We start from the raw sequence: 16845 nt of genomic DNA, 5'->3' as shown, positions 1-16845 counted from the left end.
CCATAGCCCTCTATTTTCCTAAGGTCCATGTACCTATCCAAAAGTCTCTTAAAAGAGCCTATCTTATCCGCCTCCGCCACCGTTGCTGGCAGCCCATTCCACGCATTCTCTGAGTAAAAAACTTATCCCTGACATCTCCTCTGTACCTACTCCCCAGCATCTTAAACCTGTGTCCCCTTGTGGCAACCATTTCAGCCCTGGGAAAAAGCCTCTGACTATCCACACGATCAATGCCTCTCATCATCTTATACACCTCTGTCAGGTCACCTCTCATCCTTGGTTGCTCCAAGGAGAAAAGGCTGAGTTCACTCAACCCGTTTTCATAAGGCATGCTCCCCAATCCAGGCAACATCCTTGTCCATGCTGACCAAGTTGGCTTCCTGAGCTGCTCCCATTTTGCAGCATTTGGCCCATATCTTTCCTATCCATGTACCTGTCTGAATGTCTTTTAAACATTGTAATTGTACCTGCCTCTACCACCTCCTCCGGCAGCTCGTTCCGTATACCCACCACCCTCTTGGTGAAAATATAGCCACTACCTCAACTGAATCTTCCTCAAGGACATGGGTGTTAAAATTAAACTCTGCTTCTTTCAACTTCCAGGGAAAAAAAACACTGCATCTTAGCCAAAAGTGAGAGCCTCTGTGGGAATTAAATGTCTCCAAACCCAATATGGGTGACTCAGTGGCACAGCTGGCAGAGCCGCTGCCTCACAGCTCCAGTGACCTGGGTTCAATCCTGACCTCCAGAGCTGTCTGTGTGGAGTTTGCACATTCTCCCTGTGACCGTGGGGGCTTTCTCCACGTGCTCCGGTTTCCTCCCACATCCCAAAGATGTGTGGGTTGGTAGGTTAATTGGCCGCTGTAAAATGCTCCTCGTGTGTGGGTGAGTGGTAGACTCTGCGGGGAGTTGATGGGAATGTAAGATAAGATTTCTTTATTAGTCTCATGTACATTGAAACATGCAGTGAAATGCATCTTTTGCGTAGAGTGTTCTGGGGGAACCCCGCAAGTGTCGCCAACATAGCATGCCCACAGCTCCTAACCCGTACGCCTTTGGAATGTGGGAGGAAACCGGAGCACCCGGAGGAAACCCACGCAGACACGGGGGAAACTCCTTACAGACGGCGGCTGGAATTGAACCTGGGTCGCTGACCACTACGCTACCGTGCCTGCACTACTGTACTATGAAGGTGTGGGGAGAATAAAATGGGTTAGGGTAGAATTAGTGTAAAAATGGGTGCTTTATTGTTGGCGTGGACTCAGTGGACCAAAGGGCCAGTTTCTGTGCTGCGTGACACTATGATCTAAATCAGAACAACTCATTGGCCACAGACGATAAAAGAAGAGGTTACATCATAGTCAAAGAATGACTCAATTGGCTTTCCACAGTGAGGGGTCATCAGCATCCAGGGACTGCAACCAACTTACACAACAAGCTCCCACATAAAGCAATGTGCTAAAACCAGATTGATTGATTTCCGTTAGGTTTGGTTATTGAGAGATAAATATTAACTCGGTGCACTGGGGAGGACCTCTTGCTCCTCTTTCCGGTCTCTTACGGGATCTTTTATGTCCAGCAGAGAGAGGACTTGGTAAATTGGTAAATTGGTTTATTATTGTCACTGTACCGAGGTACAGTAAAAAACATTGTTTTGCCTGCCATCCATACAGATCATTTCATCACATCAGTACATCGAGATAGTACAAGGGAAAAACAGTAACAGAGAGCAGAATGTAGTGTTACAGTTACAGAGAAAGTGCAGTGCAGGCAGACAATAAGGTGCAAGGCCATAACGAGGTAGATTGTGAGGTCAAGATTCCATTTTATCACATAAGTGGACCGTTCAGTAGTTTTATAGCAGCGGGATAGAAGCTGTCCTTGAGCCTGGTGGTACACACTTTCAGGCCTTTGTATCTTCTGCCTGGTGGTAGGGGAGAGAAAAGAGAACATCCAGGGTGGGTGGGGTCTTTGATTATGTTGGCTGCTTTACCAAGGCAGCCAGAAGTGCAGACACGTGGGGAATTGGTGTTATGTGCACGAGTCCATACCAATAGTGTGGCATTTCCTTCGTGTCTGAGAGTATTCAGGTTACTTTTTGGTGTCTGTTGTCATGTTTGACTTACTGCTGTGAAATGTAGATTGTTATACCTAAATTTGAAAATACTATCCTAGTGGATAGTGAGCCATGAGTTTTCATATTATGAAGGAGAGACTAAGGGAGCTGGGGCTTTACTCCTTGGAGAGAAAGAGGATGAGAGGAGACATGATAGAGGTGTACAAGATATTGAGAGGAATAGATAGAGTGGACAGCCAGCACCTCTTTCCCAGGGCACCAGTGCTCAATACAAGAGGGCATGTCTTTAAAGTAATGGGGGGGAAGTTCAAGGGAGATATCAGAGGAAGGTTTTTTTACCCAGAGAGTGGTTGGGGCATGGAATGCGCTGCCTGGGGCGGTGGTGGAGGCAGGTATGTTGGTCAAATTCAAGAAATTGTTAGATAAGCATATGGAGGAATTTAAAATAGGGGGATATGTGGGAGGAAGGGGTTAGATAGTCTTAGGGGAGGTTTAAAGGTCAGCACAACATTGTGGGCCGAAGGGCCCATATTGTGCTGTGCTGTTCTATGTTCGATGTTCTACATTAGCATCACAAAAATAACTTTAAATTCCAGGCAATGAAAGAAACATCCTTACATTAGTTATCTCACTATTCAGTTTACCAATCTGTGGTGTGAAGAAGTGACATAGCTGGGACACTTCACTGTGACCCAAAGCCCCCAGATGAACGAGTTAATCAGAATAGTCTGTCAGAGACCCTCAGGTCCTATTTAAGGCATTTCCTTCCCACCAAACCCTGAGGAAATAGCACAAAATTCATTACAGCATCACTCTGCAGTTCTGCTTTCTTTATTTTACTTTGAAACAAAACTTGTGCAACTGTACTTGCAGAGCTTTTTATTGAACCTTAGATCCCACGTTTGAGAGAAGGGGAGTTAAAAGTTTTGGGCTGAGAGCTGGATGTAGCTTTCCTTGTCATCTGCTGGGAAAGTGCTGGGAGTGTGATGTCTGCCCTCTCTCTCTGCTGGGAGTATCTTGTCTCCTCCCTCTCTCTCTCTCTCTCTGGAAGTGTGATGTCTGACTCTCTCTCTGCTGGGAGTATCTTGTCTTCTCCTTCTCTCTCTCTCTCTCTCTCTCTCTCTCTATGGGGATTATCTTGTCTCTCCTCTCTCTCTCTATGGGGATTATCTTGTCTCTCCTCTCTCTCTCTCTCTCTCTCTCTCTCTCTCTCTCTCTCTATGGTTGTGTGATGTCTGTACTCTCTCTGCTGAGAAAGTTCTGGCAGTGGGATATTTGCACTTTCTTTGTTGGGACAATACAGGGAATGGATTTCACTCTGTCTGCTAGACCAGTGCTGGGAGCGGGACGTCAACACTCCCTGATGAGACAGCGCTGGAATGCCTTTCCCTCACTACCTCTGCTGGGGACAGTGTTGTGAGGGGGATGTCCGTACACTCCCTGCTGTGTGCGGTGAATTACCAGCAGTCTCTGTGCTGAGGCAGCACAAGTAATATCTGGACCCTTGCTGACTTCTGCACCTCAAGGTTATCTCTGGACAGCTCCAGGGATGAAATGCTTTTTGATCCAAAATGAGGAATTTGTAAATGAGAAGTTTTACAAATTTAAAGCATGTTTTTTCTGGAAGTATAAGAGATTGCTCATCAAAAATAAAAATAAAAGTAGCAGGCAACATTAGTCTAATATTAGTGGAAGAATAAATACCACAATCTATTATTAAGGACGTACTAATGGAAAGTACTAACGGAAAAGTCTGCAGGGGGTCATTAAAGGGAAATCCTGCTTGAATATATTGGATCAACACACAAAACGCTGGAGGAAGTCAGCGGGTCAGGCAGCATCTGTGGAGGGAAATGGACAGTTGACATTTCAGGTCGAGACCCTTCATCTGGACTGGAAAGAGGGGAGAGAGCCGGTATAAAGAAGTGAGGGGAAGGAGTGGAGCAAGAGCTGGTGGGTCCAGGTGAGAGGGAGGGGGTGATAGGCAGGTGAGTGGGGGGGGGGGGGGGAGAGAGTGGGATTGATGTAAGAAGCTGAGAGGTGATATATGGAAGTGACTGAAGAAGATGGAATGTGATAGGAGAGGACAGTGGACCATGGAATAGAGGGAAGGAGGTGGGGAGGGGAACCGGAGGGAGGAATGTGGGGGTGATGGGCAGATTGAGAGGGTGGAGGAGGGGAGAGAGATGGGCTGATGGGGCCAGTGGGCTAAGGGAAAAATAAGTGGGACAGAGGGGAGCAGTTACCAGAAGTTAGAGAAATCAACGTTGATGCTGTCGGGTTGGAGACTATCAAGATGGAATATGAGGTGCTGTTCCTCTAATCTGTGTCTAGCCTCAATTTGTGTCTCCATTAAATATATTGGAGCTTTCTGAGGATGTAATGAATAAATAGTGGACAACTAATGGATGTGGTGTACTTGGACCTTCAAAAGACTTTGGACAGTTTTCCATATGAGAGGTGAATGCAAAAAATTAGTGCATGGGATTGTGGCTAACATACTGACACGGAATTGGTTGACAGACAGGGAACAAGAGTCGGAATAAATGGTCCTTTTTCCAGGTAGCCAGCCAGTGACTAGTGGGGTGATGCACAATGGTTTAGATAAAGAACTAAGTGTAATATCCAGGCGTCCAGATGAAGGGTCTCGATCAGAAACGTCGACTGTCCATTTCCCTCTGTAGATGCTGCCTTCCTCCAGGGCTTTGTGTGTTGCTTCAGATTCCAGTACCTGCAGTCTCTTGTGTCTCCTGGGTGTAATATCTCCCAGGTTTGCAGACAGCACAAAGTTGGGGAAGGGGAGTTGGGGGTTGGAAGACTGAGGGTGGAATATGAGCTGTGAAGAGGATGCAAAGAAATCCATTGGGATCAAGATCAGTTGAGTGAGTGGGCTAACACATGGCTGGTGTACTGTAACTTGAAGACATGTGAGGTTGTCCACTTTGGTCGGAAAAGCAGAAGATCAACCGCATGGTAGAGTCATAGTTATAGAGTCATACAGCATGGAAACAGGCCCTTCAGCCCAACTGGTCCATGCCAACCAGGATGCCCATCTAAGCTAGTCTTGTCTGTCCGCATTTGAACCATATCCCTCTAAACCTTTCTTATCCATATACCTGTCCAAGTGTCTCACATTCTCCTGCCTTCTTCCCGTAACCCTTAACCCCCTTACCAGTCAAGAACCTATCAATCTCTGCCTTAAATACATCCAATGACTTAGCCTCCACCACCCTCTGTGAATTCCACAGATTCACCACCCTCTGGCTGAAGAAATTCCTTATCTCAGTTCCGAGGGACGTCCCTTTTTTCTGACGCTGTGCCGTTGGATCCTAGGCTCTCCCACTAATGGAAACATCCTCTCCGAGTCCACTCTATCCAGACCTTTCAGTATTCAATAGGTTTCAATGAGATCTCCCCTCATCCTTCTGTGAACTCCATTGACTACAGGCCCAGAGACATCAAACACTCCTCATACATTAAGCCTTTCAAACCTGGGATCATCCTCGTGAACCTCCTCTGGACCCTTTCTAGGGCCAGCACATCCTTCCTTAGATACAGGGTCCAAAATTGCTCACACTATTCCAAACACCGTCTGACCAATGCCTTATAAAGCCCCAGAAGTACATCCTTATTAAAATACTGAAGATACTTAAACAGACTGATCCTTGCTAACCTCTTCACCTTCTTCGATTATGTGATGTATATGGAATGAGCTGCCGGAGGAAGTGATAGAGTCAGGTACATTAACAACGTTTAAAAGACATTTGGACAAGTTCATGAATAGGAAAGGTTTAGAGGGATATGGGCCAAATACAGGCAAATGGGACCAGCTCAGGAAGGCACCTTGGTCAGCCTGGACAAGTTGGGATGAAAGACCTGTTTCCATGCTGTATGACTCTGGCCCTTTGGACTCACTTCCATTCTGGTGATGCGGGTTTTGATGTGGCTGATAAGGCTAATATGGGAGGTACACAGTCTTCCACTGGGCAGGCGGTGTCTTATGGAATGGACAGGTAGGTAGTTTGCAAGGTGGTTCACTCCTTCCACTGCTTACATAGGGCTCTAAGATCTGTGGCAGGCAATGAGAAGCAGGTGCTGAGGTCTGCACTCATAGGGTCCTAAGGCACATACATGAGGTCATGGGTGAAGGTTCTGCATGATGTGGACCACACCTCATCTTCTACTTGCTGACAAACTGGCAGTGAGTTCATTAAGCAGCTCGTGAAGCTGTTCCAGAATCAGAATCAGGTTTATCATCACTGACGTATGTCAGTAAATTTGTTGTTTTGCGGCAGCAGTACAGTGTAAGACATAAAGACATAAGCATTACGATAAATCACAAAAATAAATAAATAGTTTATCCCCCCACCACTTCTCATTTCTTTTTTTCCCTTTTCTTTGGAGCAGACTCGATGGGCTGAATGGCCTACTTCTGCTCCTTTATCTTGTGATCTAGTGCAAAAGAAGAATAACGAGGTAGCGTTCATGGGTTCATGAACCGTTCAGAAATCTGATGGCAGAGGGGAAGGAGCTGTTCCTAAGAAGTTGAGTGTGGGTCTTCAGGCTCCTGTACCTCCTCCCCGATGATAGTAACGTGAAGAGGGCATGTCCCGGATGGTGAGGGTCCTTATTGATGGATGCTGCCTTCTTGAGGCACTGCCTCTTGAAGATGTCATCGATGCCAGGGAAGGTTATGTCTGTGATGGAGCTGGCTGAGTCTACAACCCTCTGCAGCTTCTTGCGATCCTGCACATTGGAGCCTTCATACCAGGCAGTGATGCAACCAGTCAGGATGCTCTCCTCCGTACATCTGTAGAAATTTGCAAGAATCTTTGATGACATGCCGAATCTCCTCAAACTCCTAATGAAGTACAGCCGCTGGCGTGCCTTCTTCGTGATTGCATCAATGTGTTGGGCCCAAGATAGGTCCTCTGAGCTTTTCACGCCCAGGAACTTAAAGCTGCTCACCCTTTCCACCGCTGACCCCTCAATGAAGACTGGTGTGTGTTCTCCTGACTTCCCCTTCCTGAAGTCCACAATTAATTCCTTGGTCTTGCTGACGTTGAGTGTGTGTTTTTTGTTGCGACACCACTCAACCAGCCGATCTATCTGACTCCTGTACACTTTTTCATTGCCATCTGAGATTCTACCAACAACAGTGGTGTCATCGGCAAATTTATGGATGGCGTCTGAGCTGTGGCTAGCCACACAGTCATGAGTTGACCAACACAACTCCTCCATCACAAATCCAGTGGGGACTGGTGGCTCAGTTCTCTCCAGATCTGTCCAATAAGAATGTGTGCAAAGTTTTGTGGAAGAACTTAATGGAGGTCAAGTTGGAGAACGCCCATCAGTTGGATGTTCCTAACAGAATGCTAGCCTCCAGCCCCTCTCAGGAGAGAAGTCTCAGGGCTGTGCCAGCTTCCTGTGGAGATCCTCAGGGATTGCTGGGTTGTCCTCAGGAAACAAGCACTCACGGGCCCTGGAGGAAAGCCTGATATCCTTATCTTAATGCTTAGCAGTCAGAGTTATGCTGCCTAAGTGTGTTGATCTCCACCTTTTAAGATATGCTCTCCCTCTTAGCACCACCCCTATCTGGGAGTCTACCTGGGTCCTGTTGAGGAATCCTGGCCAGCAAACCGGCCAAAAGTCACCATTCGGCTCGGATACTGAAGAAAACTGCTTCAACTGCTTTCCTACAAGGGCCAAGCACTGGCCTTAAATCACTTGGTGGTCTCAATGCTGTGGTACAGGTTAATCATTTTTGGATGTACTGCTAAGGCTTTACAAGGCGTTGTCAGACGTTCTTGTGAGAAATTGTGAGAAATTTTGGGCCCTGTATCTAAGGAAGGATGTGCTGGCCCTGGAGAGGGTCCAGAGGAGGTGCACAAGAATGATCTCAGGAATGAAAGGCTTAACATATAAGGAGCATTTGATGTCCCTGGGACTGTAGTTGATAGAGTTCAGAAGAATGAGGTGGGATCTCATTGAAACCTACCGGATGCTGAAAGGCCTGGATACAGCGGACGTGGAGAAGATGTTTCCATTAGTGGGAGAGTCTAGGATCTGGTTGTTGACCTTCTTGCCATTGGAAACATTTTCCCTTAATCTAGTCTGTCTATTGCTCTTAGAATGTAATAAGTTCCAATGAGACCTCCTCTCATTCTTCTAAACTCCAATATAAACCTAACCAACCCAATCTCTCCCCACATGGCAGTTCTGCCATCCCAGGAGCAAAATAAAACAAGTTGCTAGAGGAAGACAGCAGGTCAGGCAGCATCAGAAGAGGGAAGTGAACGGCTGACTTCAAATGTCAACTGTCCATTTCCCTCCACAGATGCTGCCTGACCCACTGAGTTCCTCCAGCAGCTCATTTTTCTTTTCTGCTTTAGATCCCAGTATCTGCAGTCCTTTGTGTCTGCCATCAGTTGAATAAACCTTTGCTGCCTTCGCTCCAAGACAAGAACGTCCTCCCTCAGATAATGAGGGGTTGCACACCAAACTCCAGGTGGTGTCTCACCAACGCCCTGTTCAGCTGCAGCAAGACATCCTTGCTCCTGTACTCAAATCCTCTTGCAATGAAGATCATTTGCTTCCCTAACTGTGACCTAAATGCTTGCTTTCAGTTCTGGATGTGTAAGGACATCCAAGTGTTGTTACACCGTAGCGTAGCGGTTAGCGTAACGCTATTACAGCATCAGCGACCCAGGTTCAATTCCGCCCGCTGTCTGTAAGGAGTTTGTACGTTCTCCCCATGTCTGCGTGGGTTTCCTCTGGGTGCTCTGGTTTCCTCCCACATTCCAAAGACGTACGGATTAGAAAGTTGTGGGCATGCTATGTTGGCGTTGGAAGCGTGGCGACACTTGTGGGCTGCCCCCAGAACACTCTGCGCAAAAGAAGCATTTCACTGTGTGTTTCAATGCACATGTGACTAATAAAGATATCTTATCTTATCTTACCTCTCCTCGTTCCATGGTTCCTGGGATGTTGCGGTTGTATGAGACATCGGTGAGGCCACATTTGGAATATTGTGTTCAGTTCTGGTCACCCCGCTATAGGAAAGATGACATTGAGCTGGAAAGAATGCAGAGGAGATTTACAAGGTTGTTGCTGGGACTCAAGGGACTGAGTTATAGAGAGAGCTTGAGTAGGCTGGGACTTTATTTATTGGAGCATAGGAGAATGAGGGGTTACATCATAGAGGTGTATAAAATCATGAGGGGCATGGGTAGGGTGAATGCCAGATCTGTACCCAATATTCCTGGCATGGTCTCATCAGGGTTCTACATAAGTGGCTAAGTGGGTGGCACTGTGTCTTGGAACCACAGAGTCACAGGTTCAAGCCTCACTTCAGATAGTTGAAAAAGTTTGATGTACCCCAGTGCAGTACTGTGGGAGTTCTGCGTGACCACAGGCACCTCTTCACAGGGAACTTTAAATTGGGGGCACGTTAACTCCCTCACATGAATTTAAAAGGTCTGAAGGCCACTCTTATGAAGAATATCACCAGGATGGCACAGAGACGCAGAAAGAAGAACAACTACTTCAGAGCGCCAGAGACCCCAGTTCAATCCTGACCTCCGGTGCTGTCTGTGTGGAGTTTGGTTAATGTGGGACGAGTGTGAGTGGGTGGTTGATGGTTGGCAGGGACTCGATGGGTTGAAGGAAAGGTATACACCTATTCTGGGTGGACAATTGTTGAGACCTGACACTGAAGGAACTGTCCTGGGTATCCTACACTTGGGCATGAGTACCCAACAGATTACAGGTGGAAAAAAGCTCTCTCTCTCCCAGCAACTAACATCTTGCCGTTCTGTAAACAGCTCCTCTTCAGATTAATTCAAACCTTAATCTTTTTATCAAGCACAGATAAACAATGAAACCTCATTCACTGGAGGAGCACTGTATACATTCCAATAAATGCACACCGACTTTCTTAAAGGTTGTCATATCACCCCACTTAAGAATTTTTCTACTTAGTGCTTTTGACATAGGATAATGTTTTTTCCTGTCCTGGGAATGTTTGATGGGACAGTGTAGAGGGAGCTTCACTCTGTGTCTAACTGTCCCTGCCCTGGGAGTGTGTGATGGGATGGTCCAGAGAGGCTTTCTTCTGTACCCAGCCCACGCTATCCCTGCCCCGGGAGTGTGTGATGGGACAGTGCAGAGGGAGCTTCACTCTGTATCTAACCATCCCTGCCCTGGGAGTGTGTGACGGGACAGCGTAGAGGGAGCTTCACTCTGTGTCTAACGGTCCCTGCCCTGGGAGTGTGTGACGGGACAGTGTAGAGGGAGCTTCATACTGTATCTAACTCTTGCTGTCTTTGCCTTGGGACTGTTTAATGGTACATTATTGGGGGTGATTACTCTGTATTTAAACTAGTGCTGTCCCTGTCCTGGGAATGTTTGTTGGCACAGTGCACATTTCACTCTCCAACAGATAACATGTAATAATTCTGATTAATTCCTACCAACAGATGCTGAGGGAAGTGAGGTAGAATTAATGGAAATTGTGGAGAGTCCATAAAATGATTGGAATGATTCTTGTGTTTGGATTATGTAGCAAACTGAGGTCCAGATATAAAATGCTGGTTCAATCCCTCATTACTAGCCTACACTTCCTGGGGTCTGCCTTGGTAACTGGGCTGAGAAGATCACCCCTAGATTCCAGCTCCTGATCACTGCTGCTTTCAGTCAAAGATCAGTGAAGATCAGTCTTCAAACTTCAGGGTTCAAGTCTTTGATCCAGAAGCAGAACCTCAAAATCCAGACCGAGAATCTGACTGCTGTACAGAAATCACCGTCACTGTCACTGTTTCAGACATGGGGTCAAGTACCAAAGTCCTTTTGAGTGGGTGTGAAAAATCTGAAGGCACTGTTTACAGGGAACTGGAAGGGAGAGGAGCATTCTCTATTACCACACAGTTCTTCCTTCACCATGAATGCACTTCATATAATCATTGTCGGTTTGTTCCTTGTGGGAGCTTGCTGTGCAGCCATATTCCTGAGATTACGCAGTGACTGTAATGTAAAAGGGGCTGTAAAGTGCTGTGGGAGTGAAAGCTAGGAAAAGGGTGCTTTCAAAATGCAGGTGTCCAGACCTAAAGCAACGAGAAAGCAAAGCCTGCTGGGCAGGAGGTACCGAAGCCTGAAGTCCCACACCACCAGGTTCAGGAACAGCTACTTTCCTACAACCATCAGGTTCTTGAACTGACCTGCACAACCTAACCCTACCTCAGCAACGGGACACTACGGACACCTCTTGCACTAACGTGGACTTATCTCTGATTGTGTCTTATTTTTGCCCTAAGTTCTTGTTCTTGAACAGTCTGTTCTTCTCTGTCTTGTACAATTCATGTATAATTTATCCATAATTTACATTATGTGTGTTGTCTGTATGGTATTGGTATTGGTTTATTATTGTCACTTGTACTGAGGTACAGTGAAAAGCTTGTCTTACAAACTTTGTCTTACAAACCATACAAAAGCTTGTATGTACCTGCCTGTGATGCTGCTGCAAGCAGTTTTCCATTGCACCTGTACCTCACTGTACCAGTGCACATGACAATAAACTCGACTTGACTGTGCATCAGTCTTGGTGTGAGGTGTATTCACTTTTGTAATGTCACAAACATGGAAACCAATTGGTGATTGGCAAGGTCTCAAAACAACATTGCTTTAGTAACCAGATACTTCACTTTAGAATTTTGTTGTCTGGATACAGGGGATAGCTGCTGTACAGTGGCATCATCTTTATCTACCAGACAGAACATTGGTCTAATGCCACACCCTCTCGAGAGCCTCGATTCTAAGGACCTTTGTAGGGGAAAAGCCCAATGATGCTTCCTGTTTGTACTCATTGAGAAGGAAGGAAGAGGTTGCATTTGTTTGGCCCTTTTCCTCATTTCAAGATAGCATCGTGGTGACGTCAAAGGAGCAGGAGGTGATGATAAGCAAAAAAGTGAGCAGCAACTGATCCATAACAGGGGACAATGTCTTCGAGTGGGGGCCAGGAGGGAATTGTTGACCAGTGTTAAAAAAAAGTCTAGAAAAGCTAAAATAAAACCTTGGGGAATTTGGCAAAAATTACCCAGAAGTGTCCACTCCTGTGTTGTTAGCTGCATTTCTCTGAGAAAGTATATCCCATCTTTGTTTGTTGAGTGTGAATATTCCAGATCTGTTCTCTGACTGTGTTCATTCCAACATTGTCCTCTGACAATATTGATTCCTGCCTCATTTTCTGAGAGTGCAGATCCCAGTTTTGTTTTCTCAATAGATTAATGCATTGATACCTTACTGTGTATTTCAGCTCGTTTCTCTTCAGTTTTAGTCTTTGAGAATGCTTGTTTCAGCTTTGTTAGCTGAGAGCGCATACGTTCACTTGTTCTCTCAGACTTTTATCTCTGAGTGTGCACATTGCTCTTTGGCTGTGTCTTTTCCAGATTCATTCTCTGTAAACGTACATTCCAAGTTGGTTCTCTGGGAGTGTATCTCACAGTTTTGCCCTCTAAGATTTTATATTGCAACAGAAAACGAGCTGCTGGAGGAACTCAGCAGATCAGGCAGCATCTGTGGAGGGAAATGGACAGTCAACATTCAGGCTGAGACCCTTCATCTGGGTCATATATACAATTGGTTGTACATTGCAGCTTTGGATTCTTAGAGTGCATATTTTAGCTTTATTCTCTGAGTGTATGTATTCCAGCAAGGTGTATATCCAGACATGTTCTCTGAGAGTGTGTTTATTCTGCGCTAGATATCTGACTGATTGTATTTCAGCTTGCGTTTATGCTTTACTGGGAGTGTGGACACCTTCCTCATTTTGTGTGAATGTGTCGTCCTCTGAGAGTGTATCATTATCTAACTGTGTATCTTGCAGCTTTCTCCACTAAGCATGTACATTCCAACATTATTTTCCCTGTTTCCCAGTTTTCTCTCTTTCTCAGTGTGAAATTCGGGTCACCCCATTACAGGAAGGATATGGAGGCTTTGGGAAGGGTACAGAAGAACTTTATTAGGATGCTGCCTAGATTAGAGGGTATGACATATGAGGAGAGCTTGGACAAACTTGGGTTGTTTTCTGTTGGAGGCTTAGGGGAAGTTTGAGGATGTTTGAGTATATGTCATGAGGATAGGTTGAGTGAGCTGGGGCTTTTCTCTTTGGAGATAAGGAGGATGAGAGGTGACTTGATAGAGGTGCACAAGATGATAAGAGGCATAGATCGAGTGGACAGTCAGAGACTTTTTCCCAGGGCACCAATGGCTAACATGAGGGGGGCATAATTTTAAGGAGATTGGAGGAAGGTATAAGGGGGGTGTCAGGGGTAAGTTTTTTACACAGAGAGTGGTGGGTGCGTGGAATGCACTGCCTGCAGAGGTTGTGGGGGCAGGTACATTAAGGATATTTAAGAGACTCTTAGATAGACACATGAATGATAGAGAATTGGGAAGGAAGGGTTAACAATTTGGGAGGGAAGGGCAAGATAAAATGTCAGCACAACATTGTGGGCTGAAGGGCCCTGTACTGTGCTGTAGTGTTCTCTGTTCTATGTTGTAAGTTTATATGAGAGGCATAAATAGGGTAGACAGCCAGAATCTTTTCCCCAGGGTAGAAATGTCAAATCCTTGAAGACATTCATTTAAGGTAAGAGGGGGAAAGTTTAAAGGAGATGTGTGGGGCAAGTTTTTTACACAGAGAGTGGGTGGTTCCTGGAACGGGCTGCCTGGGTTGGTGGTGGAGGCAGATTTGATGGTGGCATTTAAGAGGCTTTTAGATAGACACATGAACATGCAGGAAATGGAGGGATATGGATCATGTGCAGGCAGAAGAGATTTAGTTTCATTTGGCATCGTGGTTGGGGCAGACATCGGGCCTGTTCCTGTGCTGTACTGTTCTGTGTTCTATGATAGAGGGTCTTAGACCCAAAACACTATTCCTCTTTCCACAGACGCTGCCAGAACATTTTTGTTCAGATTTGTGGCATCTTCTTTTTGTTTGATTTCATTTATGCCAGCGTTGTTCTTTGACACTGTAATTTTCAGCATGGTTCCCTGAGTGAATATATCCTTGCTTTGTGCTGTGAGAGTGTATAACCCATCCTAGTTGTCTGGGAGTATTCTGTCGTCTTTGTTCCCTGGGAGTGCTTATCACAGCTTCGTTCCCTAAAACTGTATATTCTTGCTTTATTATCCATGTTCTTTTTAAAAGTCAGCAACACACAAGATGCTGGAGGAACTCAGCGGGTCAGGCAGCATCTGTGGAGGGAAATGGAGAGTCGTCATCTGGGGCCAAGATCCCATTCTGAATGAAGAGCCTTGACCCGAAACGTCAACTGTCCATTTCCCTCCACAGAGGCTGCCTGACCCGCTGAGTTCCTCCAGCGTTTTGTGTGTTGTTCCAGATTCCAGCATCTGCAGTCTCTTGTGTCTCCATTTTTCAATTATAGCTTTGTTACCTGAAAGTTTTTTTATCCTCTGCAAGTGTATATTCCAAGTTTGTTCTCTGACTTTGTATATTCCTATTCTGCCATTGAGTGTGTATATTTTGATGACTGATCTCTTGTTATTTTACAGCGTGCCAGCAGCTTCGGCAGTTTTGACCGATTCAGACACCATGGAAGCTCGGCCAAACCGGAGGACAAAGCCGAGAGCAGTGTACGTGCCCTCGATGTTGGGTTACAGTCTCGGAGTGCGAGCGGGGCCAGCTGGAGGCAGGAGGACACTGCCCTTCTTCTTCACCAGCTCCTCACCTTCACACCTGGCACACTGCATCTCTCTGGGTGTTTCCGACCCACCTTAAGTGCAACCTCAACCCCCGTTCCTTGTTCCCAAACACCAGCGTACATTTCTCAAGCTGTGCTCTCTTTCTCTGCTTTCCTCTCTCTGTGTCCCTCTTCCCCTGCACTGCAGGATAAGTGTGCGTATCTCTTGGCAGCCTTACGTCTCTCATTATGTTTTCTTCTTGTCTGTCTATCTCTGCCTCTCTCTTTTCCTCCTTCTGTGCTTTCATGACTACAGCCTTTACGCACTGCACTTGTTCACCCAACTTCCATCTCTCTCTGCACTGGCCCTCTGGGTGTGATCACTCACTATTGAAAGTGTTCGCGTGTGGTGTGTGGTGTGTGTGTGTGTGTGTGTGTGTGTGTGTGTGCGCGCGCGTGTGTGTGTGTGTGCGCGTGTTGTGTGTATGTGTGTGCGCGTGTGTGTGTTGCGTGTGTGTATATGCATGTGTGAGTGTGCATGCATGTGCGTATGTACTGTATGTGTGCATGTGTGTGCTTGTATGTGTATTTGTGTATGTGCATGTGTGTGTGTACATACATGTTTCTGTGTGTCTGTCAGTATGTGTGTATTTTCCTGTGTGTTTCTCTACTTCTATGTATCTCTGCCCCTTTTCCTCTCTTTCTTTCCTTTCTGTGTGTCCTTGTCTTTTTTTTAATGTGTGTATAAATGTCTGTATGTGTGTGTTTGTGTACCTGGATTTGTGTGTGTGTGTGTGTGCGCGCATGTGTGTGTATGTACATGTGTATACCTGGGTTTCTGTGTGTGTGTGTGTGTGTGTGTGTGTGTGTGCGCGTGTGTGTACGTGTGTATACCTGGGTTTCTGTGTGTGTGTGTGTGCGTGTGTATACCTGGGTTTCTGTGTGTGTGTGTGCGCACGTGTGTGTGTCCCTCTCCCTCTCTTCACACTGATTTCCTGCCTGTACTTCTACTTCCAAGGTTTAAGTGCCTAATTATTATTGATTTAAATTGTCCACAAAGTATAAAAATGCAGGTGGAGAGAGGTGCTAAATTGCAAGGACTAGCTTGTCTCACCACAATCTTCAACCTTTAGTCACTTAGTTTGTCTGTGGTTTAGAGCCTGATCTCAGCCGTTGCACGGTGAGGTGGTTAGGTGAGCAGAGAACAAAGATCAGCACCAGCCTCAGGACCGAACCTGGGCCCCCCTGGATTACTGATTTACAAAGCGTCGGGCTGGGATTTGGAATTTGGCTCGGCAACCAAGAGAAGGACATGGTGCAGGGATGGTGAGAGGAGGAAGAGAAATTCTTACAGAATCACAAAAAGAGAAGGCTGCTCAGCCCATCACATCTGTGCTGTCCCTTTGAAAGAACACCTCGTTGACCTTGCTCTTCCTGTCCAACACTGGAAATTTTCCTTAATCATTTATCCAATTCCTTTTACACAGCTCCAATTGAATCTGCCTTCATTGCCTTTTTAGACTGTGCATTACAAATTACAGCTCACTACGTAAAACTGCTCTCCTCTCCCCACTGTGCTCCTGGAGACAAACTGTCTGATCTTTGTGTCCTCTGGTCACTTTAATTTATTTAACAGGAATTATCCCAAGAATGAAAAGGCTTAACCTTTGAGGAGCATTTGGTGGTTCTGGGCCTGTACCCCCTGGAGTTTAGAAGGATGACAGGGGGGGGATCTCATTGAAACCTACCAAATACTGAAAAGGCCCTGGATAGAGTGGATGTGGAGAGGATGTTTCCATCAGTAGGAGAGTCTAGGATCCGAGGGCACAGCCTCAGAATAAAGGGATGTCCCTTTGAAACTGGATGAGGAGGAATTTCTTCAGCCAGAGGGCGATGAATCTGTGGAATTCGTTGCTACAGATGGCTGTGGAGGCCAAGTCATTGGGTGTATTTTAAGGCCCTTGATTGGTAAGGGAGGTTAAGGGTTGTGGGGGGGGGGGGGGGGGAAGGCAGGAGAGTGGGGTTGAGAAAAAAATCAGCCATAATTAAATGGTGGAGCAGACTCAG

General features: G+C 46.2%; 1 protein-coding gene across 1 annotated transcript in view; it reads left to right on the top strand.

The window, feature by feature from the left end:
- The window catches only part of LOC127570044 (SAM domain-containing protein SAMSN-1-like), a 76857-nt gene that overhangs the window by 33053 nt on the left and 26959 nt on the right, over nt 1-16845 (top strand). The window contains exon 2 of the mRNA XM_052015276.1: nt 14651-14731. Coding sequence (XP_051871236.1) covers nt 14651-14731 — 81 coding nt within the window. The remainder of the gene's footprint in view (nt 1-14650; nt 14732-16845) is intronic.

This window comes from Pristis pectinata, chromosome 4, assembly GCF_009764475.1.
Source record: "Pristis pectinata isolate sPriPec2 chromosome 4, sPriPec2.1.pri, whole genome shotgun sequence".
NCBI classification, from domain to species: domain Eukaryota; kingdom Metazoa; phylum Chordata; class Chondrichthyes; order Rhinopristiformes; family Pristidae; genus Pristis; species Pristis pectinata.
The sequence above is the reverse complement of the archived record's forward strand: the minus strand, read 5'-3'. Positions and strand labels throughout refer to the sequence as shown.